This window comes from Dufourea novaeangliae, unplaced genomic scaffold (genome assembly GCF_001272555.1).
Source record: "Dufourea novaeangliae isolate 0120121106 unplaced genomic scaffold, ASM127255v1 scaffold184, whole genome shotgun sequence".
Taxonomy (NCBI): domain Eukaryota; kingdom Metazoa; phylum Arthropoda; class Insecta; order Hymenoptera; family Halictidae; genus Dufourea; species Dufourea novaeangliae.
Genome location: NW_015374056.1, coordinates 4,854 through 28,799, shown reverse-complemented (window position 1 = coordinate 28,799; position 23,946 = coordinate 4,854). Strand labels below are relative to the sequence as shown.

The 23,946-nt window shown below is 32.0% G+C and overlaps 3 protein-coding genes across 3 annotated transcripts in view; 1 reads left to right on the top strand and 2 right to left on the bottom strand.

The window, feature by feature from the left end:
• Positions 1–6,105, bottom strand: part of LOC107190009 — a 45,742-nt gene extending 39,637 nt beyond the window's left edge. The window contains exon 1 of the mRNA XM_015578725.1: positions 5,849–6,105. Coding sequence (XP_015434211.1) covers positions 5,849–6,086 — 238 coding nt within the window. The 5' untranslated portion in view covers positions 6,087–6,105. The remainder of the gene's footprint in view (positions 1–5,848) is intronic.
• A 3,378-nt stretch (positions 6,106–9,483) lies between these two features.
• LOC107190011 (serine incorporator 1) lies at positions 9,484–17,172 on the top strand. The gene is made up of 11 exons (XM_015578726.1): positions 9,484–9,665; positions 10,259–10,423; positions 10,513–10,697; positions 11,504–11,713; positions 11,802–11,886; positions 11,966–12,149; positions 14,077–14,277; positions 15,412–15,450; positions 16,207–16,369; positions 16,456–16,638; positions 17,141–17,172. Exons 1-10 carry the CDS (start codon positions 9,639–9,641, stop codon positions 16,592–16,594), a joined length of 1,398 nt encoding a protein of 465 aa, XP_015434212.1. The 5' UTR covers positions 9,484–9,638; the 3' UTR covers positions 16,595–16,638; positions 17,141–17,172.
• A 3,667-nt stretch (positions 17,173–20,839) lies between these two features.
• On the bottom strand, positions 20,840–21,736 carry LOC107190008 (histone-lysine N-methyltransferase SETMAR-like). The gene has a single exon (XM_015578724.1). The coding sequence runs from the start codon at positions 21,734–21,736 to the stop codon at positions 20,840–20,842; it is 897 nt and encodes a 298-aa protein (XP_015434210.1).
• Positions 21,737–23,946: the final 2,210 nt, after the last annotated feature.

Below are 23,946 nucleotides of genomic sequence, written 5' to 3'. Positions count from 1 at the left end.
TGAAAAATACATATTCATATTCTGTGACTTTATTTTTTTAAAATCTGTTTTGTTTCAAATGAATTGCGATAGCTTCTTAAAGATGAAATGGTCGGAACAGGCATACAAAGGTCGCCGCGTTTAGCAATTCAGGTAAGCCTACTGCTCGCGCCCGCGATCGGTCGACAGCTCTCCCCCAACATACTTGGAAAACCACCATGTCCTTTGTATTATCACGGCCGAGGTATAAGAATATACCTTCCCTTTTCTTAGGTGCCCATCGAACGATATTAATTAACTCGTACAGTACCAAATGGGATTCCTGATGTCCACATTACGGTCGTAGAAAAGGGCAACGAGTGAAAAATAAAAAGGGATTAGTTCCTCGTTATTACATATTTTGGAGACAATAAACGGATACGCATAGAAATCTGTTTATGGCATCTAGAATGCAATGAATTTCCATTAGAGAACGGGATTGCTTCTCTTGCTCCATTGTTACACTCTTCCGACATTTATTTCGATATTCTTTTGATTTTTATTCAGAATTCTTTCATTTATAGTTTATTTATTTATTCAGAATTTACTTAGAATTTTTTTTATTAATTTTATAACCCTAAACTAGATATCTGAAAGAATATTAATAAATTTACGCAAAATTGATGAATATTAACATTTTTTGAATGTGCGAAAGTTTGTTCAATGCAAATAAATAATAAATAAAAATTTCATACCTTATTTAATTTGAGAGATACTAGCTTAACATGAACATACTGCCAAGTAGTTTATTATTTCATTACTCACAATAAAGAAAATTATTGTAGATAAAGCATGTGTAAATTAATTTATATGTAAAAATTTACATATTGCCAGAAGGTAATTGTTTGCGCGTGTTAAGATTCTTATATCGCGATATTATATGAAAATGTAACAAAAAGGACATGAAAACGAATTAAGAACCGTGTAAAAAGTTACATTACTTTTATAGATAACTGAGAATATATATACATTTGCGCGTCATTGTTCATGAGTACCTTTATACCGAAGCATCACATATTTTTGCTCCCGCCAAATTATATTAAATACACGTAACACGAACGAGATATATAATATACCATTTATGCTAATAATACCCACAATTCATGCATATCGGTAACGTTGGGTAGTGACAATTCAACGGTGTTGGGGCTCTTGAGCCCCCAAAAATGGAGTTACATACACCAGAAAAGTGGGCCGAAGAAATACATTGGATGAAAGGTCTACTCCTACACCTCGTATGTGCCTTCGCATACAGCACATTTTGTTGGAATATGAACTGATTTTTTTCACTTTGCGGTGGGGTGCAATTCAGCGCATTTCATGCAACGGAAATTGTAATTGCAGTATCGCTATGTATGTCCATATTGTTGACATCTTTTGCACTATACAATTTCTCTTTTTTTGTAGGGTGGTTCAATTTGAACAATACAGTTCATTAGTTTCTTTATTTCGTAAACTTCTTTGTTATGTTTCTGTCTTAAATCGATAAAGAATAGCGACAATGGCTGGTGTGTTTTGTTATGCTTGATATTAGATATATTTAATACCTCGTGTCCCATTGCCAAGAACTCTTCCTTCAGTTCGTCCATATTTACTAAGTGATGTATATTGCGTAGTACAACTCTAAATGCCCTGTCCTGCTTGAGTTGGTACGTGTGAAATTAAGCATTTATTGTTTTGAAGTAGTTGATTATTTTTCTGTAGGTCTCCGCATCTTTCGGTAGGATTTTTATATTGTCGTTGTTTGCTTTTAAGCTGTATTGGTCTTTATTGACGACTGTTTCTAATGCATTCGACATAGTTTGTATGTCTAGAATATTTTTGAGAAAGATCGGTGGTGGTGGAGGTATTTTTATAGATGCAGGGCTTTCAGGCATTTCACAATCATTTAATTTTAATGATTCCAGTGGCGTGAATGTGTTTGATGTCGGTACATTGTTCGTCGTGTAAACGGTTTTTTGGTTTACGTTGCGTGCGTCTACTTCTGGACTTCTTTTGTTCTTAGTGTTTGTACTTTTTTGTGATGGTTCCTTTTGACATGCTGGTGGAAGAGTTCTCGTGCAGCTGTTATTTTTTTCTGGATGCGAATCCTTGTCATTCCTTGTCAAAGATTTACGAAAGACTTAATGCCATTTCGATCTAGGTATGACCGATTAAAAACCGGTATACTAGTCGAAAGGCTTTAAACTTTAACTTAGACTAATGCGTGGTAATTTTGTTATAACTCGAATATGAATTTGAATTTTAACAGTTGATCTTGATTGTCTGCTGATAGGTAAACACACACTATGTTTGTATATTTAGGAGCACTGTTACATACGTCTATTCGTTTTGATAGCTAGAGATTGACTGATATTGTAAATAAAAAATACATTTTGGTTAGTCGTATGACTCCACTGTGCTCGTTTCTAGTACGTTTGGTAACGTTTGTTTTGCACGCATATCTATATACGTGGTATGTGTTCAGTTTTCGCGCGTAGTCAACATTCAATATTCTTATATGTAAAGTTAATTATATTCTCATGCGTTATAATTTAAAAAATTAGAATTCATTAAAACACAAAATAACTAAAATATTTTTTAAATGTATTTATATTTCGCGGGTATGACTCCACTTCAACAACGTTGCCAAGTCATCCACGTAGTCCCAATACGTATCCAATAACCTACATATCCTGGACTTTATTGTCAATTATCTTCCTGGAATGTTCGGCATGGTACAAGATTTAGTTCATTATCAGAAAGCTCAGGATTTATACTTTCAGTACCGAGTTTTTAGTTATAGCAATTCTAATTTTTGTAAATAGAAAAGATTATAGTTCCGGTAAGAAATCATAAAACTGCCATAAGAGCTGTATTGAAACCTCAATTTTTGACAAGCTTTTACTTATTTACTTCATCAGCGACCGAGTCTAAAACTTTTTTTGTATGTGTATTTCGTTTTAATAAACATTCTGTATGAATTTTATATAATTATCTAGTCTTTCGAATTTAGCACGAACCACCTTAACTCGTATCACTCGCATATTCGGTGTATACATATATATAATAGTGTTTTCATAAAATGTTTAAATATACGTTTTTACATATTTTCAGTTATAATCAACTACATTTCGTGTCATGTTTAATTCATATTGAACATAAGTAATTATGTAAGAATATACACTTATAATAAAGTTAGAGTTACATAGGCATGAGAATGTTAAATATATTTAAGGCGGTTATTCATTAATCATACAAATCGATACCTTTCCACCACGACACATTTTCCTCTAGCGGAAGCCGAGTCTGCACGTCAGTGTATGCATAAAAGTATTGGTAAATATTTAATTCTATGTCCAGTGATTTCTAGTTGAAAATATTGGTAGAAAGTTCTCAATGATAAAATAAGAACAATAGGATTAAATATCAAAAGTATTACGAAAATTTAATAATTAGTACATTAAGATGACTGATTATGAGTCAGAAGTAAAATATTATACCTAATAAACTCAATGTAATGAAATTAAAACATTAATTGTCTATTAGACTGGAATACATAGGTGTACAATTATATACTAGTTGAGTTTTTCTGTTACTCCATATTAGTAGAATAAAAATGAATAGCATTTTCCTGGAAAAATAGTCACAATGGTTCAGTTTTGGACCCTAGTGTATTTTACTGCAACCAGTACCCCATGTTTTTCTACACTTTTATACATCAAGAAGATAATTAAACAAATGTAGTTGTTAATCATTTTGTACGTCGCAATTTTTTCCATATTATTCATTACATTGTTTTCAATGTAGAAGCATAAATGAAACTACTGTTCAATCATATGTGCATTATAAAGAAATGGTTCAGAACTTTGATCATTTCCTACATTACAATATAATTCATATTACTGATTACATTGTTTTCAATAAAGAAGAATAAATGAATCTATTGTTCAATCATATGTGCATTGTAAAGAAATGGTTCAGTAACTTTGATCATTTCCTACATTACAATATAATTCATATTACTGATTACATTGTTTTCAATAAAGAAGAATAAATGAATCTATTGTTCAATCATATATGCACTACAAGAAATGGTTCAATAACTTTGATCATTTTGTACGTCACAATTTTATCCATATTATTGATTATATTATTTTCAATAAAGAAGAATAAATGAAACTACTGTTAAATCATATCTGCATTATAAAAAATAGTTCAGTATCATTGATAACTTTAATTATATCCATTATTTCTACAGATATATAGAAAAAAGTTTATTCGCAGAAGTTATATGGTATCAGAAGGACTATAACATAGCAGAAATAATTTTATTATAGGTTGAGAAAAAATTAACAGTTTGTGACAAGTTTCACATTTTGTATATAAAATATTTCGCGAATTATTAACTTTTTGCACATAATACTTTAATATTTTATTCCACAATGTTTCAGTATTATTAACACTAGGTTTACGAGCATTTATCGTGTACGTATCTCCACGGCACGCGTCAACGAACCCGCAGATTTTCTTTAAAAAACAACTTATTTTATATAATACACAATTTATGATCTCTGAAATTAATGCATAGCTATAAAGATAGGTATACCACATAGAGAATTTCGAGGTTAGAAAGCATTCGAAATGCGTCAAAATGACGCGTCCCGTAAACCTAGTGTTAAAGTGAAAACACAATTAACCTTGAAAACTATGAAGATCCTCCACTTACGAGAAAATTGTTATTGCTAAGTAATAGTCCTTTCTATACTAAACAACTTCTGTGAATAAACCTTTTTGATATCTCTAAAAATAACGCAGATAATTAAGATGACCGTAAAGTGCGTAAGTGCGTATATACAGCCTACCCCATATGTAGCAAGTAAGGGGAAGGCACGGTTGTGGATATCGCTTTTGAAACAGTATTACAAAACCCTCATAGGTTTCTTCAGAATGGGCCTTGGTAATTGGTTTTCGAGATATTTTCGTCTAAAGTTTTGTATGTGTCAAGTCGTCTTGTTACATAAAACGTGTCACTAAGAAAGTGTCATGGCTAAGACGCGACGGTAGACTATCTACTTACTACGCTGCGGACCTGGGTTCGAATCCAAGGAGATGCATACAAATTTTTTCTGTTTTCTTTTTTTTCCTTTGTTGTCTCCCTTCCTTTCTTTTTTCTTATTTTAGTATCAGATATTATATACTAAATATTATATACTATCTTACGAACATTTCAAGATTGAAAATGCATTTATACGAGTTGAAAAGAATTGAAAAGGAAGATGGTCTATTCTTATATCTCTGTGCTATTACTTCCTCAAATTGGTAGCGCCCTCACTCCAATCCCGCGTGCGCAATTTAAATTTATTTTGTTTTGATGCACTGTTTCTTCCTCTGCTGCTTTGTTCCGACATTAATATAAATTACTTTTCAAGTACAATAAGTTCCATATACAATTCATCCCATTAAATTGTAGAAGGATTAAATTGAAGTATAAAATATTATAAAAGTCATTACAATATAAAAAAATTGTTACATAATAATAACTGCATTAAATACATAATTAAAGTAACGAAAAAACAAAAAACAAAAAATTAAACAGTTATTGTCAGAAAAAATTCTTCATTCTGACGATCCTAAATAATAATTTATAATTATTTTTCAAACAACTGCATAAATTTTGCAATCATTATATGGATTTACTTAATTGGATATTTCTTCCTAAGAGTATTGTAGAACACTAAACAATTACAGTTACCGTTTCGATTCGTTGAATATAAAAAGTAACAGAATGGATATAAAGGACGAATTATAATCTGTAGTACAGATATTGAAAATTAAGTAACAAACAGACCTTGTTGTGGCATTTCAATGTATTGAACTCCTTCGTAGCGGCGATCGCAGAAATGCTTGCATGGACTGTCATTGAGATGTGGTAAAAACGTCAACAAATCCGTACGTGGATAAAAATCGGAACTCTGTTGAAGAATAGCCGGGAACGGTGGCGGTGGAATGTGAAGAATATCAGGCGGAGGTTCGAGTGTGCAAAATGCACAACCAGAATTGTTCATAATCAAATCCAATTCCCTCATCTGTAGATTACATTTAAAAAAATAAAGGATTAGTAATTAATGAGTACTTTATATTATTTTGTGAAATTACGTAGAAATTAAATTGTTTCGACTTTCCTTTTCGTATTTGGATTGGCAAGTAGTTTTAAGTTATTTTTAAATACATTTCTCTACGAGAAATATTTGTTTCAAACAGTCTTAGTTCTATAATTTATGTGGATAATTATTATTTTTAATAAACTTAATATACTATTAACAATAAGTGAAAGTAATAAGTTTTATTCATAATATTTATCTTCGGCTGATAGTTTGAATTTGGGAATTATTGTAATCGAGTAATTTAAACAAATTATAATGATGTCTTATATACAATTACTTATTATCCATATTTAATGACTGTTAATAAAGATAATAATTGTAACAGTAGCCAGTGCATTCACTTCATGTATATTTCGTTTCTTCGTCTTCCTATAAGCACATTAACGTAATATTTTCTATCACATTATATTAATTCTTATTTCACAGAAAAGCACGTTGTGAAATTGTGATGGTACCATAGAGCTTTTATCGTGTAACGTCCTTTAATTCTTAAATACAAACATGCAAGGATAACAGTAAAAAGTAAACTCCTACCGTTGAGCACTACCCCGGGATAAAAGTAGTATGGAATGGCCATTGGCTTCCAAGTAAGAAAAGCGCACGCGTTATTGTATTGAACGGCGGAGAAAATTTCGCGGCCTCTCAACTCGGGTCTGCTCTGCGCCTCTACTAAAAACAATTCCGTTCACGCCTTCCTAGACAAACCACAGAATTTGTTAATTACCAGGTTGAGTCATATGTATCTTACTCGTTTTTCACATTAGTCTATATTAATGTCTGTCGTTATTATATTGAGGTGATACGGATTTATCTGAAAAGATGTATTTTCTTCATCCGTGAAAGAAGACACATACTTATGACTAAATATATTACATTGACAATATACTCTTAAATGCTTACATTACTTTTCTTACTTTATATATTTATAACCATTAATCCAAGAGAACTATATTTAATCTGTATTTTCGACGAACTTGTTAATTTTTGTGTGTATGATTATTTTATATAAGAATGTATAAATACATACGAAATAAACACTAATAAAACGTATTAATGGATCCAAATAAATGCATAATATAGAATAAATGTTGCGGATAAAATAACAATAGCAGCGTGGGTTAGTGTGTAATAAAATCTATAGGCGACGTTAAAAATGTTAATTTTATTCTTTAAATTACAATACATAAATAAATTACAAGAACAGAATAGTTTCAAATAATATTATCCTTTAGTAAGTTATGTCCTGTTTAAATGTACTAATAAATGATGAAAACTGATAATGATAGAAAAGAGTATCTGCAAGTATTTCTATTATTTATATAATCGTGAAATTCAGTGATTTCAAAACGTTTAATTTTCTGTAATAATACAATCATGTCGTTCTAAGGTTAAAATGTATGTACATTTTTAAATCATTTAAAAATGATATGCTGAGAAGAATAATTTTTTAAATTATTACTTAAGTAAAAGAATTAAAAATATAATCTGCTAGTATGTAAATATATTTATATTCAAAATAATTGTCTCCCTCTCTCTAACCACTTAAAGGCCAATAACAAAATAAGAGCTATTTCCTATGTCCACATATTCAATGGTCAATTCGCAGCGCCATTCTCGAATGCGGCACTTTCGGCAATTAATTCGCTTGGCCGCGATGGCGTCCTTTCTTTTCATTCAACACTGGTTTGTAAACAAAATGTAGTTCACTGTTTTGAGAAATTTGGAATGCTTTTGACGATTTGAGCATGGACCTAAAGGACGGTGTATAGGACTATAAAATAAACAGGGGACACTGAATAATTTCTGGGCACGCGCTTAGGTGTTGGGAGTCGCATCGGTAACGTAGATTCTTACGGAACACCCGACGGCAGCTCACACGGATAGAATCAAAGTATGCTTGTGTGGCAGAAACTGTGAATAAAGCAGGGACGCCGGGACGTCGTGGTGGTGGAACCAACTCTCGATTCTGGTTTCAACATGGTTGGGTATATTCAAGCCGAACTCTCGCGTTGTTGCCGTTTTTACCTTCAGCACGGCTAGTACTAGAGTCGGCTGTGATATTAGTATACTTCTATATTACTTCCACTTACTATAGTTATGATATTTATGTATTCCTTATGCATAATTAATAAAAAATACTGTGTATTAGTATAGTTTTATATAAAAAAAACGTTAACTATAACACTGAGCACAAAACTCTATTATTGAAAATAGGACTCCCGAATCCTTCATGAGCGGTGTTGCCACGTTATTCAGCACGGCTGGTGGTTCTAGGTTCTAGGACCCTTGTTCACAAGCCCCTATCACGTGGGTACCATTCGATACGAGTACGTTTGTTCAATACCTACTTGGTATCGCAACCACAAGTATCGATACCGAAACTTCCGCATCGAAACAAAAGTATCGAGTAATTTACTCGTATTTACTTGTTTCGATTCATCCCTAGTTGTGGTGCAGCATTCCTTCTTCTCATTACCCTCCAGGCGCTACCGCCCCTCTAGACCTCAACCTTAGCGATGTGCGAGCAAGAGAGGAGTTACTCCGATGCTATTTCTGTCCTTCGGTCTCGCTTCATCCCTACCATAAGACCGCACAGTCTATTATTTATGTCTATGGTACAGGAATAGGGTATAGAATAGAGATGGCGTGAACTGCTACTTGTGAATCACTCGTGATTCGATATCACGTTCGTTCCCAATCACGGTGATTTTTCACAGTGATTCGTGATTTCTCGTGATCGTTTCTGATCGGTGGAGAAACCTAACAGTTCTTTACACGCGAGACATAATCTGTATATTTTATATTAACGACATCAAAACAAAAATTCGAGTTATATCGTATATATGAAGGAATAATTAGAAACAATGAAGAATAATGAATAAATTAATGGTTATAAATTATAATCTACATGTTACCTACCAAATCATTCTTTTAGAATTTCTTGTTTTTTCTACTGATTTTTACAAACACAAATAGTAATGTAATTCATCGTAAAATCATATTGAATACGTTTTTTTGTTTAAAGATCAAGGACTTACGATCGCAGTGAGCAAATTCACTCGAGATAAAAAAATCGCAATCACGGTCGTAAATGAAGTTAAATCATGACCGGGATCGTGATTCGGTGATCACTGTGATAAATCACCGTTAGTGATTTTGCATGCCATTTCCATGCCATCTCTAGTATAGAATATAAAGTATCAGAAGGTAAACCTGTCAAGTTCTAATTTGAACGGGAAGGATGTGACGTCGTGTCAGCTGATGATGAGATGCTATGATCATCTGCATCTTCTGTCTGCTGCTGTCAACACCAGTCAAGACTCAAGACGCCATTGTTATTGTGAAAATATTCCTGTTGTGTCGAGTTACAGTGTTTATTATTTCCTCTAACTGGTCGTGTCTTGTAATTAATATTAGAATTAATTCTACATCCTTTCATACCGTTCAGTAAACTGAACGGGAAAAAGTATCGTAATGGGTCTTATTTGTTCTACAGCACAGGTAAGAAGACTAAACTGTAAATAATACTGAATCTTACTTTCATGTAGCATCTTTAAACATAGAATCAGCAGTCTGTTAAAATGTTGTAATATATTTAATAAAATCGATGTTTGTCGTCCCTTTTTGCAAACGATATTGTAGATTACTAACTAAAATTATTACTATTATTTTATTGGAATTATGTGAATGATTATCTTCATTTTTATTATATGTACATTTATATTTTAACATTTATTTTATCTTAGAGAAATAACCTATGTGGGGCAATCTTTTTGATTTAATAAGGATGAAATTATAACATGATAAATAAGAAGTATAGGATAGTCTAGGATAATCTATTTATTTTTATCACTTCAGATATTCATTTGTTTCAGCCATGAAAAGAATATAATGAAAACTCATTTTCTTTGTGATAATAATTTGTTGATTACGTAGTAGAAAATATTTTCCTGCATCATAATTTTGTATTTTTGGATTTGTTTAAGATACTTATAAAAAAAATTACACATACATTGTCTTTTTGAAAATCTTGTTCTTACAAGCAATTAATGTATTTTTGTTATATATTAATTCATGTATTTTCTAATACACAGCTTGCTTGCCTGTGTGGTAGCACAGCATGCAGTTTCTGTTGTTCTCAATGTCCATCATGCCGCAATAGTACAAGTACTCGTATTATGTACGCATTGCTACTAATGCTAGGAACTATTGCTGCTTGTATTACATTGGCTCCTGGTTTACAAGATGCCCTTAAAAAGGTACATTTTTAAAAGTGACATCATAAAATTTCAATTCTATTATAATCAAGGATTATGCATATATATCATCTGCTTCTTTCCTTTTTTAGGTACCATTTTGTGCTAACAGCACAAACCATGTTCCATCAACATTCACTGTTGATTGTCAATCTGCTGTCGGTTATTTGGCAGTATATAGAATATGTTTTATCATAACTCTTTACTTTTTCTTGATGTCTGTTATAATGATCAGAGTAAGAAGTTCTCGTGATCCTCGAGCACCTATACAAAATGGGTATAACAAAGTAATATCACACATTATACAGGGTGTCTCACCTAAGACCTAATACCTAAATATTATCTTTATTTTTAAGTATATGAAAAATATTTCAATCACAGTTTGAATAGTTTCAGAAGGGAAGTATTGTACATGGAACATTTTTTTTTATAATCATTATTTTCGAACTTTTTGTAGATCACCAGTATTTGTGCCAGACACTGTGTACCTTTTTGTATTGCATTATGTAGCACGTGTTAAAATGCCTTCAATAATGTATAATTTATGATCTCGAGAGGTGAACTAGGACATTGAAAAAATAACGAAATTCTGAAATAATGTTAGATTGTAACCCACCTCTCTGGAAGACATGAAGAATCGAATGACTACAAGAGATAGAAACAGCATCAGAAACTGTGAATTCTTATTTTAAACAGTGTATCACCACCAATGGACATCAGTTAGAGCATTTGTATATCACTATAATGTAATTGTAATTCTACTATTATTTCAGAATTTTATTATTTTTTCAATGTTCAAGATCACCTCAAGGTAATAGGTTAGACATATTTGAATGCACCTTAATAAGTGCTATATGATGCAGTAAAAAAAAACATGCTGTCTGGCAAAATACTAGCGACCTAAAGAACTTTAAGAAAAAAAATGTTCCATGCACGATACTGCCCTTCTCAAACCATTCAAACTGTGTTTGAAACATGTGTCATATCTTTAAAAATAAAGAAGTTATTTAGGTGTTTGGTCTTAGATAGGACACCTTGTATATCTATTAAAAACTATGTGCTATACATAAACTATGCTTCTAGATTTTGGGCTATTAAATATCTTTTAATAATTGGTGGATTAATTGGAGCATTCTTCATTCCTGAAAAATCATTTGAATCAACATGGATGTATTTTGGAATGATAGGTGGTTTTCTTTTTATTATTATTCAGTTAATTCTTATTGTTGACTTTGCCCACTCATGGGCAGATGCTTGGGTGGGTAATTATAATGAGACTGAATCAAAAGGATGGTATGTATAATGTTTAATAAGTTTATATACTTTTACATTGTGTTTAAATTTAAATGAATCATACTACATAATTACATAAATATGTTAGGTATGCTGCACTTTTAGGAGCAACATTACTTAATTATGCTATTTCTATTACTGGAATAGTATTACTCTTCTTGTATTTTACTCATGTAAGTTTTAAAACAATATTAGTATCTTACACTCTATATTACTATAATGTGTCTTTACTTTATCTATTATCAATTGTAGCCGGACGCCTGTGCTTGGAATAAGTTCTTTATATCGTTCAATTTAATCTTGTGTGTAATTGCTAGTGCTATATCAATTTTTCCAAATGTACAAGAACATTATCCACGGTCTGGACTTCTTCAATCATCTGTTGTGTCGTTGTATGTGGTATATTTAACATGGAGTGGAATTTCAAACAATCCAGGTACATACTTCTAAGCATTGTGTATAGAAAAAATATAGTGACCTTCAAAATCATTTTAGTGATTTGTCAAGTACTTGTCTTTTATTAGATGCAGGGTGCTAAATATATGTTTTCCTACTGAAAAATAGTTGAATGTCCACAAAACCACAATTACTAGACATTATAATCATTTTTTTCTGTATGACATCTGCTGAGTAGGGATATTTAAATCCAATTATTACGATCAAAAAAGAATTACTAATAACATTCCTGAATAGTTTCTCGTAATTTTCAAGGACTCTACTATTTGGCATTCTCTAACGTTTTATAAAGTCATTATATTTGTTCTATCAAATATACAGTAGCCGCTCGTTAATCGGATTCCCTCTTATTGCATATTGCTAACGCCCATCACTCACACATATTTCCTAACATGTGCACGTACCCCACTCTGTCGCCAGAATGGACTACATACGGTGTCGCATTGAACTCGCATATTTCATCACAGAATGTGTGGTGAATATAATATTGTTTTCACAAAAAGATTCAATGTTTTTACATAGATATTTTCAGTCATAATCAACTACACTTCATATCATGTCTACGGTGTGATAAGACATAACTTATTGAAATAGTACAAAGTAAAAGTGAACCAATAATATTGTTTTAAATAATTATTTCTATAAATATTACATATATGTATAAAATATTTTAAAAATTCAACCTGTCTATAATTCTACAACTATTTTAGCTTAATGAACAATTAATTTTTTAAGTGTATGGCTTCAATTCGTTATTTAAAATATTTTACTTCTAAGACACTGTTGAACATATGTATAAAAATATTCATAAATATTTTATTCTTTGTCCAGTGATCTCTAGTGAAAAACATTAACGGATGGTTCTCAATGATAAAGTCATTAAACAATAGGACTGAATATCAAAAATATTACGAAAATTTAATAATCAGTACATCAAAATGACTGATTAGGAGTCAGAGGTAAAATATTATACCTAACAAACTCAATGTAATGAAGTTAAAATATTAATTGTCTATTATACTAAAATAGATAGGTGTACAATTATATAAATAAGATAATGAAGCAAATTTAGTTGTTAATCATTTTGTACGTCACAATTTTTTCCATATTATTCATTATATTGTTTTGAATGTAGAAGAATAAATGAAACTACTGTTCAATTATATCTGCATTCAAAGAAATGGTTCAGTAACTTTGATCATTATGTATGTATATCACAATATAATTCATATTATTTTACATTGTTTTCAGTAAAGAAGGATAAATGCAACTTCTTTTCAATCATATGTGCATTAAAAAACATAGTCCAGCAACATTGATCACTTTAATTATCTCCATTATTTCTACAGATATAAAAAACAGTTTATTCACAAAAGTTATATGGTATGAGAAGGACCATAACATAGCAGAAATAGTTTTGTTATAAGTCGAAAAATAATTAACAGTTTGTGACAAATTTCCTATTTTGTATATAAAATATCTCACAAATTATTAACTTTTTGCAGATAACACCTTAATATTTTATTACACAGAATGTTTAGAAGAATCCATTTACGGAAAACAAATATTTTAGTATCATTAAAGAGAAAACATAGTAATAGTCTTTTCCATATTAAATAATTTCTGTGAATAAACCTTTCTGATATCTTTAAAAATAACGGAGATAATTAAGATGTCCATAAAATGCGTATATCCAGCCTACCCTATATGTGTTGAGTCGCACAACTGAACGACCGAGTGGTGGGGAAAGCGCTCGGGTAATTGGCGCATGTTTATTGCATATTCTTGGAATTCTGGCCATCTACAGCCCCGAAATATGCAATAAACGAGCGGCCACTGTATATACTATATGTGAGATATTTATATTCATTTGTTTTTAATATAATAATTTTCGGTACTGTTGACAGATCATAAATGCAATCCTGGATTCTTACAAATTATTTCTGGTAATGATGCTGATGTACGAAATCGTGTTGCTTTCGACAAAGAAAGCATTATTGGTTTAATTATCTGGTTCAGTTGTGTACTGTATAGTTCTTTACGTACTGCATCTAAATCATCAAAACTTACCCTGTCTGAGAATATTCTGGTTAAAGATAATGGGGCTGGTATGTAAAACAAGACTTTACTTAAATTTGTTACATGTTAATTTGTTGAATCTTGATTTCTTAAAAGTTAAATACCTTGAAGTTATCTGCAGTTGAATATAAGTGTATGTAAATTTAGAGACAAGTATATTCTACAATAGAATACCAGCTGATATACATAATAATAAGGTGACATAAATATTAATTACCGTATATACAGGGTGTCCCAAAAAGATGGGACGATCGACAACATGGATATTCCTCGTGCAAATACAAATGGAAAAGTCCTTTGCGATTTTGTAATCTGATGCTCCATTTCTGTGACATTAGCTGTTACCCGAACTCGACTTAGCAGGTACGATCAGCTGAGCGGTGGGCCACACGTACGCGCTGACACAGTCAAGAAGCAGAGACCAGTGACTTAGTTCGTGCGCTGCTTGACTGCGTTTGCGCGTATATCTGAGTTCGTGTAAGTGCTAATATCTCGGAAACGAAGCTTCATATTACAAAATGGTAAAGGACTTTTCCATTTGCATTTGCATGAAGAATATTCATGTTGCGGATTGTCCCATTTTTTTGGGACACCCTGTATAATTTTATGTATTATGTACAAGATATATTAAGATAAAGGTCTGCAGTGAAGCCACTAATCTCCTATAGATAAGATAGTGTACCGTTAATCACTGGTCTCCTTAAACATGAACTTCTATGCTGTTAAAAACTTCACAAAGAATTGAAAACTTTTATATAAAGAATATGGTTGTTTTGTCAAAAGTATAAAAACGAATTGTGTATACATGTAAAGTCTTTATACTATATATTGATTTGATGCATAAATAATGGGCATTACTCTGTATGAAAACAAAACTTTTTATTTAAACATGGAAACAGTTTATTTAATGAACTATGTATTGTCCATTATGTGCTGTCTAATGTATCACTCCAACAATATTATGATCTGTTTATGACAAATTGTGGTGACAGTGATACAAAAACATCACATTGACAATTCCTATGACTTATCCATCAACCCAATATAATATATGTACATATATAGCTACTTTAAGTACCTGCATACTTTTAAGAGTTTTATTAAATTTTATTAATATCGTATTCAATCTTAATAAATTCGATTTTTATGCTTTCATTATACAGTCAGGAAAGAAGGAGACCAGAGTCTTATCAGTAATGAAGGTAGGCACACCATTACCTTAAACTAAAACTTAAGCTCACTGAATTTATAACAGTCATTCCCAATTCTTTGTTATTGAAAAATTCGTTTCACACTGTAAGCATAGTATTCTGTTCTTACATATGTACTGACGAATCTTTGTTTATCAGTTTTGAGCATGTCATACATACATATATCTTATAGTACTCATCATTTCATACAATTTATACTTGAATACATTTAGATGAACACTTGTACAGAAATACAAAATACAGATGATAACTTTTATCATAAGTAATGTAGAGGATGTTCTATATTGGTGCTTACAGAAAATTATATAAAGTTTTAAATTCAGTCTTCGAATTATTGTTTTATATAGATTAATTTCTGTATTGTACCGCTAGTTAAAGCGCACTCAAGTACATATATAGTAGTAGTTAGCGTGTGCCTGGTTTCATTGCATTATTTTCCTTTTTTTTTTATAAAGAAATGCAAGTATTTAATAATTGATATTGCATTATACTCTTATGTATGCACAATTTTAAGTAATATAATGCTTCACTTTACCACGTTAGTTTCAGTTTTTAATTAACTGTCATGCTACTTGATTACAAATTATATTTTTATTCATTTACAATTTAAAATAAAGTTTATATGTGCATGCATGTAGTAATATTTATTGCAATAACATAATCTTGATAGGAACATTTGATAGATTGATAATTGTACTGTAAATATTTTATTTTGAGTTATTTTGTCCTTTTCCTAAATGTAACCAGATTATACTCCGGTAGAAGGTCGCAATCCTGATTCAAAGGATGGTGACGAAGCCAAAGTCTGGGACAATGAAGAGGATACAGTAGCTTATAATTGGAGTTTCTTCCATCTCATGTTTGCTCTTGCCACATTATATGTAATGATGACACTTACTAATTGGTATCAGTGAGTATTTTTGCTAACATTTATTTTGCAAAATAAAATCATACAGTTTTTATTAAACTTATATATGTATAATAATAATTTTATAGACCAAATTCCAATTTGGATACTTTGAATTCCAATACTGCTTCAATGTGGGTAAAAATCATATCCTCCTGGATGTGTTTGGGACTCTATGTCTGGTCGTTAATTGCTCCTGCAGTATTAACAAATCGAGATTTCTCGTAAACATGTGAATATGTTTGCAAAGTGCCAGGAGCAGTAATTAACAGGTACTGAAATCCGTATAATATAGGGTAATTAGCAATTAAAACATTTGTCAAGTAACTATATAAGTTTTATTATCATTTTTGAGCTTCCATAGAATTTGAAGACCATATGTTTATAAGACACATATTAAACAATGAAATTATTTTAAATATAATTGTGTCTCTAAGAAGCATTCTGTCTGATTACAATATTTAATTGAAAGTAAAAGTAAATAATTATGAAATTAAATATTGTTGTAATTAATGATTAATTAACATAAGTATACATTATTGTAATAAATGACTGTACATTCCATCGTAATTTATCTTCTAATTCCTGCTATATCTAATATATTCCTTAGAATAAGGTTGTTTTGTGCAGATAATAGAAACAAATGTTCTTATAAGTATCTGACCTTGACATTATTTTGTTAATATTAGTTTATGTGTATATTTATTCTATCATTATAATTATTGTTTTATTACTTCCATTTCTATTTAACTTATATTTTTTTTATAATTTCAGTTTTGTAATACTTATATTATTAAAACTTTTGTTGTAACAATATCATCCACTGAAAGGAATGACACCTGTAAGTATCATTTAATACATCGCTACGTTTAATACTCGCAGTGTAACAATTACGCAAAACATTAATTAAAATATGTTTATATATAGTAGCTATAGTGTAATATAATATTATTATATTGCTTAGTGAATAATATTGTTATGAAAATTATGAATGTAAACGAAAAGCTATTATAGTCATTAATATAATATATTTATTATTTCTATATATCTTCCATTTATGTAAAAAAAATTCTTCTAATGATCTATTTGATTTTGTCGTTTTTCTCAAGTTACCACGCATGTAATGCAAAGTTTTCGAAAATATATTATATTTTTTCATTTTTGTGAGATCGTTTTGACTTTTATATTTGGCCTATGTATGCTAGATATTCGATTCCCGCTCAACTCTGGGCTGTCGAGGGCAACATTTCCAGAAACCAGGGTCTGAACGCTTGAATGTATTATTTTGTTAACGCGGACAATACCCTCAAACGGATTGATTTATCAACAAAATTGGTATAGACAGGGAATTTGTGAAACGTAGAACGTAGGTTTAGTACTTCAGTTAAAGTCATTAAAGTTCAGAAACGACTGAGATGGAATTTCTAAATAACCACAAAATCGTATTGTATGCATTCAGTACACAATTTGAAAAGTGTGTGTAGTTTTATAGAAATTGCAAATCAGTAGTTTCCTTTTTTTTTAAGGAACAGGAGTAAAACGATATTTTTTTATTTAATGTTTTGTATTTTGAATATTAATCGCTTCTTTCTCGAATTGTGTATAATTTGTTTCATATGTAATAGGTTTTTCTTTTAAATAATATTATTAATTCGATGACAACATTCCGTTATACATAAGAATATAATTCTCTTTCCTTGCTATCTCATATTGATCTTTTGTATTTTGAGGTGCAGATGGGCATAGTTCTATAAAATAATTTCAGAATTTTTTACATTTTGTGAAAGGGTTCTTCATATATGTAACTTTAATATTTTGAGATTAGTACCCGTTTTTGATGGTTGGTTTAGATATAGTACTGTAGTAGGTTTTAAATACATATTTGATGATTTCTCATTTGGACTGAAACACTGATAGTATACTCGGTAAGTATTAAATACCCTCATAGGGTCCATTTGAACTAATTTTGAGTGCGATACCACTTCAATCCACGTATCAAATCGTTTCTTGTTTTCTGATGATTCAGAAATCTGTCGTGACGATACCTTATCATAACACCCAGGCACACAACAAGAAATATATGCAACCATATTCAATCTATAATACAAAATGTTAAAACATTTACAATATAGTGTAATTAGAATCATATATACCAATCATTGTAATTCTAATAACAATTACACATAGTAGGAACTGATATACAATATTAGGGGTACCAAAACATCATTTCGTTTTAATTGTAATATTTTATTTGTAAATAGTAATAAAAATACATATAGCTAATCTATGATATAATCACTATCATTTTCAATAACACTTTCTCATTTCTCAATAGGTTTTTTTGTAAATAGTAATGAAAATACATATAGCTAATCTATGATATAATCACTATCATTTTCAATAACACTTTCTCATTTCTCAATACGTTTTTTTATTCCCTGTTTATAAAAACTCTTAAGCTTAGAATTTAAAAAGTGAATTTGTGGTCCAAGTAACGGGTGTGTATGAATTACTCGGGAAACGAAATTTACTTAAACTACCGGTACCTTTTATTACTATGTTTACTACACTAATATAATCCTAACTAACGTTTAATCGGTTCGATCAGTGTCCGCTTCGTATCATGTCGCGGCCTCGACTGCCAAAATCCGTTGCGAATCGAAATTCGTTCTTTCGATAACGGCTATATTAACTACAACACTACAAATTAACGCATCTCTGACACTATCATAGTCATTAAATTTTTTCCCTGAAACAAGTGTTGAAGAGATCTAAACAAGTAATAATCCTGATGGTGCAACACATGGGGAGTAAACAGGATGAGGTAAGAATTCCCATCCGAAATCTTTAAGTTTTTGTTGTGTGACTTTTGATGCATGAGGACGAACATTATCATGTTGGATGATTATGCCTTTTCTATTCGAAACTGAGGGCAACTTTGATGATGCAGCTTCACTTAGACGATCCAGTTATTGACAATAAAGGTCTGCAGTAACCGTCTGTCCAGGATTTAACAATTCAAAGTACACCAAACCGGAGGTATTCCATCATACGCAAAGGAGAACCTTTCTTCCGTGTCAATTTGGTCATGGAGTTCCTCTCGGTGGGTCTCCAACAGATAATCATTGTTTCTTCTTATGTGGGTTATCGTATAAGACCCATTTTTCATCACCAATGATGATACGGTCAAGGAATGATTCATTTTTGTGCCTTGATAACAACACTGCAGATGGAAATTCGCTGACATTTTTGTGTACCTGTCAATAAATGTGGAACCCATTTCCCCGCTTTGTTGATTTTACTAGACTTTACCAATTGCTTTTAAATGTTCTTGTGTAGTTGACCAAGAAGAGCCAATTCTGTTAGCAATCTCTTCAATCGATTGCGATCAGTGTCTTTTCTTGGTCGACAAAATCTCGTTTTATCTTTAACTAAAATCACCCTTACGATATCTCGTTAAAAAATATTAATTTGCGAAGCATTTTTAAACGTGTCTTACAACTGTTGCAGCTAGTCCACGCATATACGATGCCGAATGTTCGTTTGCTTATGTATGTCTACAAAGAAATAAATATATAAATATAATTATAATCATAATTGTAATAGTGTATGATAAAATATAAATATTATTGTAAACTTATCTTTTTTCTTGATAGAAACAAATCTATCGCTGGAAATGTAAGATATTACGCGAAAGAATTACACGCGGCGGAAGTACGGCGAAAGAAATACTTGCACAAGCGACTATAATACAATTGTAATTATATAATAACTTCCAAAATTGACCCGCTAACATCTTGGAAAAAACGAAGGTTGATCCTTCTCAATTACATCGAAATAAGAATCAATTGAATACAACAAATAATTTTTGAGATATAAATTCATAAGCACAAGCCATTTTCACGAAAACAATGAAATTCAAAGGGCTGTATTTCTTGAGCAAATTCTTTCTCTTGTGAAATTGTACGATGACACTTCTGCAAAATACATGTGTGTTACTTAGCGTCAATGTCTTTTAAGTGGAGTTGCAGGTCGATACCTTGTAAATCAGGGACCATTGGAAAATGTACAAGGGTTTCTAGACTACGTGCGGTCTTGAAAGGGGGTCTGTTACAAGAGACCAGACAGACCTGGCGTTGCACGGTCGCGGAAAATCACGCTAGGTCTTTCGGCTATCGGTGATCTAGAGGGACGTTTACGTGAAACAGATACGTGAAAGTCAGAGATGGCAAGCAGTCCGATGTTGTGTTGCCTTACGAGTAAGTATTAGGTCGAGTCATAAGTAACTTCCGTTTTTTTATCAGACATTTATTTTGCTCTCATTGAATAACAAAATTATATTAATTTATTATGTATTCACCACTATTATCTATAACCTTCTCCCATCTTCCTGGCAGTTTATCAATTCCTTCCTTGTAAAATGTGGTTGGTTTGGACTGGAAGAAGTTTTCGACAGCCTGCCTGACTTGCTCTTCAGAATTGAAGGTTTTTGGCATTCAAAAAGTTTTGTAAGGAACAGAAAAGGTGGTAGTCTGTCGGGGCAAGATCCGGGCAGTAAGGTGGATGTGGTAAAACAGACCATCCAAGCTCAAGAATTTTTTCTTGAGTCACCCTTGCTGTATGTGGTCGCGCATTGTCGTGTAAAAGAATGACGTTTTTGCGATTGACGAGTGCAGGACGCTTTTCATGGAGTTTCTCTTGCACTCTTTGCAACTGCTGAACGTATCTATCCGCAGTAATCGTTAAATTTGACTTCAACAACTCGTGGTGAATTATTCCTTGACAATCGCACCATACACACAATAAAATCTTTTTGCCATGGATGTTTGCTTTCGGATCTGGTAGGGGTGGTTGATCCTTATCAAGCCACTGTCTTTTGCGGACTATATTGTCATAGGTAACCCATTTTTCATCGCCTGTTACAATCCTGTTTAAAAAAGGCTCAATTTTTACCCGTGAGAGCAGACTTGTGGCGATTGACATGCGATCTTCTTTATTCCGTTCACTGAGATTGTGAGGTACCCATACTCCTAACTTGCTGACTTTCCCTAATTTCTCCAGGTGGCGGTTAACAGTTGATTGTGATGTATTCAACCTTTCTGCTATACCTATTGTTGATTGACGTGGATTTTGCTCCAATATTGCCTTTAAAAGGTTGTCGTCAAAGTCGGAAGGACGTCCCGCCCTCGGTTCGTCTTTTAAGGTCGTATCTCCAGAACGGAATTTTATAAACCAATTTCTAACTGCCCGATCAGTTATTAGTCCTTCACCATATACACTGCATATTTTTTCAGCTGTCGCCTTAGCACTATTGCCTTGTTTAAATTCCCAAAGCATTACATGACGAATATGTACTTTTTGACTCTCCATTTCAGAGGTTAAGAAAAACAGTTTATCGTAACGTGTATCACACAAAACAGTTGAAAAAAGATTAACTGAAGCCTCGTCTATATAGTGAAAACAAAAACTTCTTGTCATGGTAACTCATAGCGGGTAGATACGAACAATAGATTCTACTTAGCTGCATCGGAGTTACTTATGACTCGACCTAATACATTGTTCCTGGAAGATCTAGCTGGTACTCTCGCTGGTAAATTTATGGGACTTCGAGGGTGGTTTCGAGAAAAGCAGTTATTTTACATTGATATTTTGCCCGCTCGCATCCTGCGAGTTGCGTGACGTAGGCGGTCCGCAATCGGAAAACCGTCCCAAATTGTCATCGGCCCTAACATATTCCCACCTAAAGTTTTACTACGGACTTTTGGGGGTAGAAGCAGTAATGCTAGAATCGTGGAACTTGTTTCCACCACCACGACGTCCCGGCGTCCCCCACTTTATTCCACAGTTTCTGCCACACAAGCATACTTTGCTTCTATCTGTGTGAGCTGGCCGTTCGGGTGTTTCCGCCGACTATCTGCGTCACTCGGTAACGTAAAGAATGAGGAAACCTTGGAGACCCCGTTCTAATCCCGCTGTGGCGGTTTTACCTTTTACATTTCATTATTTTATAATTTCACTTTGTAACTTCTCAGTAAAATAAAAACTTGAAAATATTAATTTGCGAGACATTTAAAAAGAAGGAAGTAAATTGTCTCCCCTTCAATATTTAAGTTTTATATTATATACGTACGTTTTGTGTTATATATACAAAAAGTATTCTTACAATTAGATGTTACCGTTATTTTAACTATTGCATGAGATTAAAATGTTACATTATAAATATATCTTCATTCGTTTTAAAGGTTATAGCCGAATCAGGGGTCAAAAGTCCCTATTTAATGGCATGCAAAAATTCTGTAAAAAATCCGATAGGTAGTATTTACTGTGGCATATTTAATAAATTTTGCTCGATTTTTTTAGTTGATGTTTGGACCTAAAAATAACAAGATACAATATATATATCAGTCTCACAACTTTGAAATATCGAGTTAAGGAGCGTTAAAGGATTATATAAATATGTTATACGATTGTAAATATTTCCATATCCAGTAAAACAGTATATAAATTGTAGAAGTCGAATTAACGTAATTAAAACCGTGCTGCACGCAATATATCATAAAATATTTCCCCGAATTTCAAAAGGGTCGTTGGTGTAGTGCAGTGGTAGGCAACCGAGCCCGCTCGGGCATGTTGCCCGCATGGGCAAGTGGCGGGCAACCGCGGGCTCCTGTGAAGGCGACGCGAGGCAGGAAACGTAACGACATATTTGCGTATTGGGATTCCTTGACCCTTCTCGCACATTTTAATCTAAACTAGCGTATCACTCGTACAGATTAATAATCATTTATGTTTCTTTTTATTCAAAATAGATAGAAGCAACCTGATCTTGTGTCGGCCACGCGAAAATGGTGCCTTTATATTAAGTGGTATTATGTATAAGTAGTATTTAAAGCAATTGTTATTAAATTTATATAAATACCATTGTAAATTGTATATTTTCTTACGATTTTTCATTAAAAAACAGTCAAACCATACATATGCGTTATTCATTAATCCCGCACTATCTCCATTCCTATTTCTAATATCAATTAACCAAAAAAGTAATAAGAAATAATAAATAATAACAAAATAATTAATTCTAAAACTTTTAAATTTTGGAAGAAGTTCTGAAATTAGTTCCAATTTTCGCCACCAAAGTGGTGGGAGCGCCACTAAATGTCCCATAAATTCCCAAATTTTTCCGGCACTTTTCTGAATCCAAGATGGTGAAAAAACCGGCACGTTTTTAAGTTCTGGAATTAGCTCCAATTTCCGCCACCAACTGGTGGGGGCGCCACGAACGTGTAGGTTTTTCCGCCATCTTGGATGCAGAAAAGTATCGGAAAAATTTAGGAATTTATGGGACATTTATGGGAAAATATGAGATAGTCGTAGTAATAGGCTTAATAAACAACAAATATGTACCACTTAACTGTTTTTTATTGAAAAAATCTGATGAAAATACACAATTTACAATAGTATTTGAATAAATTTCACAACAATTGCCTTAAATACTACTTATATATTACAATATATTTGTAACAATATGTGCATAAATTCAGTAAAACATGGCTTAAATATTATTCAGACTTATAATAATA

Coding starts and splice junctions, on each gene's coding strand:
- LOC107190011 (XM_015578726.1), top strand. CDS start 9,639: ATGGGTCTTATTTGTTCTACAGCACAG. Junction 12,150..14,076: donor TGGAATTTCAAACAATCCAG/GTACATACTTCT, acceptor TACTGTTGACAG/ATCATAAATGCAATCCTGGA. Junction 15,451..16,206: donor GAGTCTTATCAGTAATGAAG/GTAGGCACACCA, acceptor AAATGTAACCAG/ATTATACTCCGGTAGAAGGT.
- LOC107190008 (XM_015578724.1), bottom strand. CDS start 21,736: ATGGAGAGTCAAAAAGTACATATTCGTCATGTAATGCTTTGGGAATTT.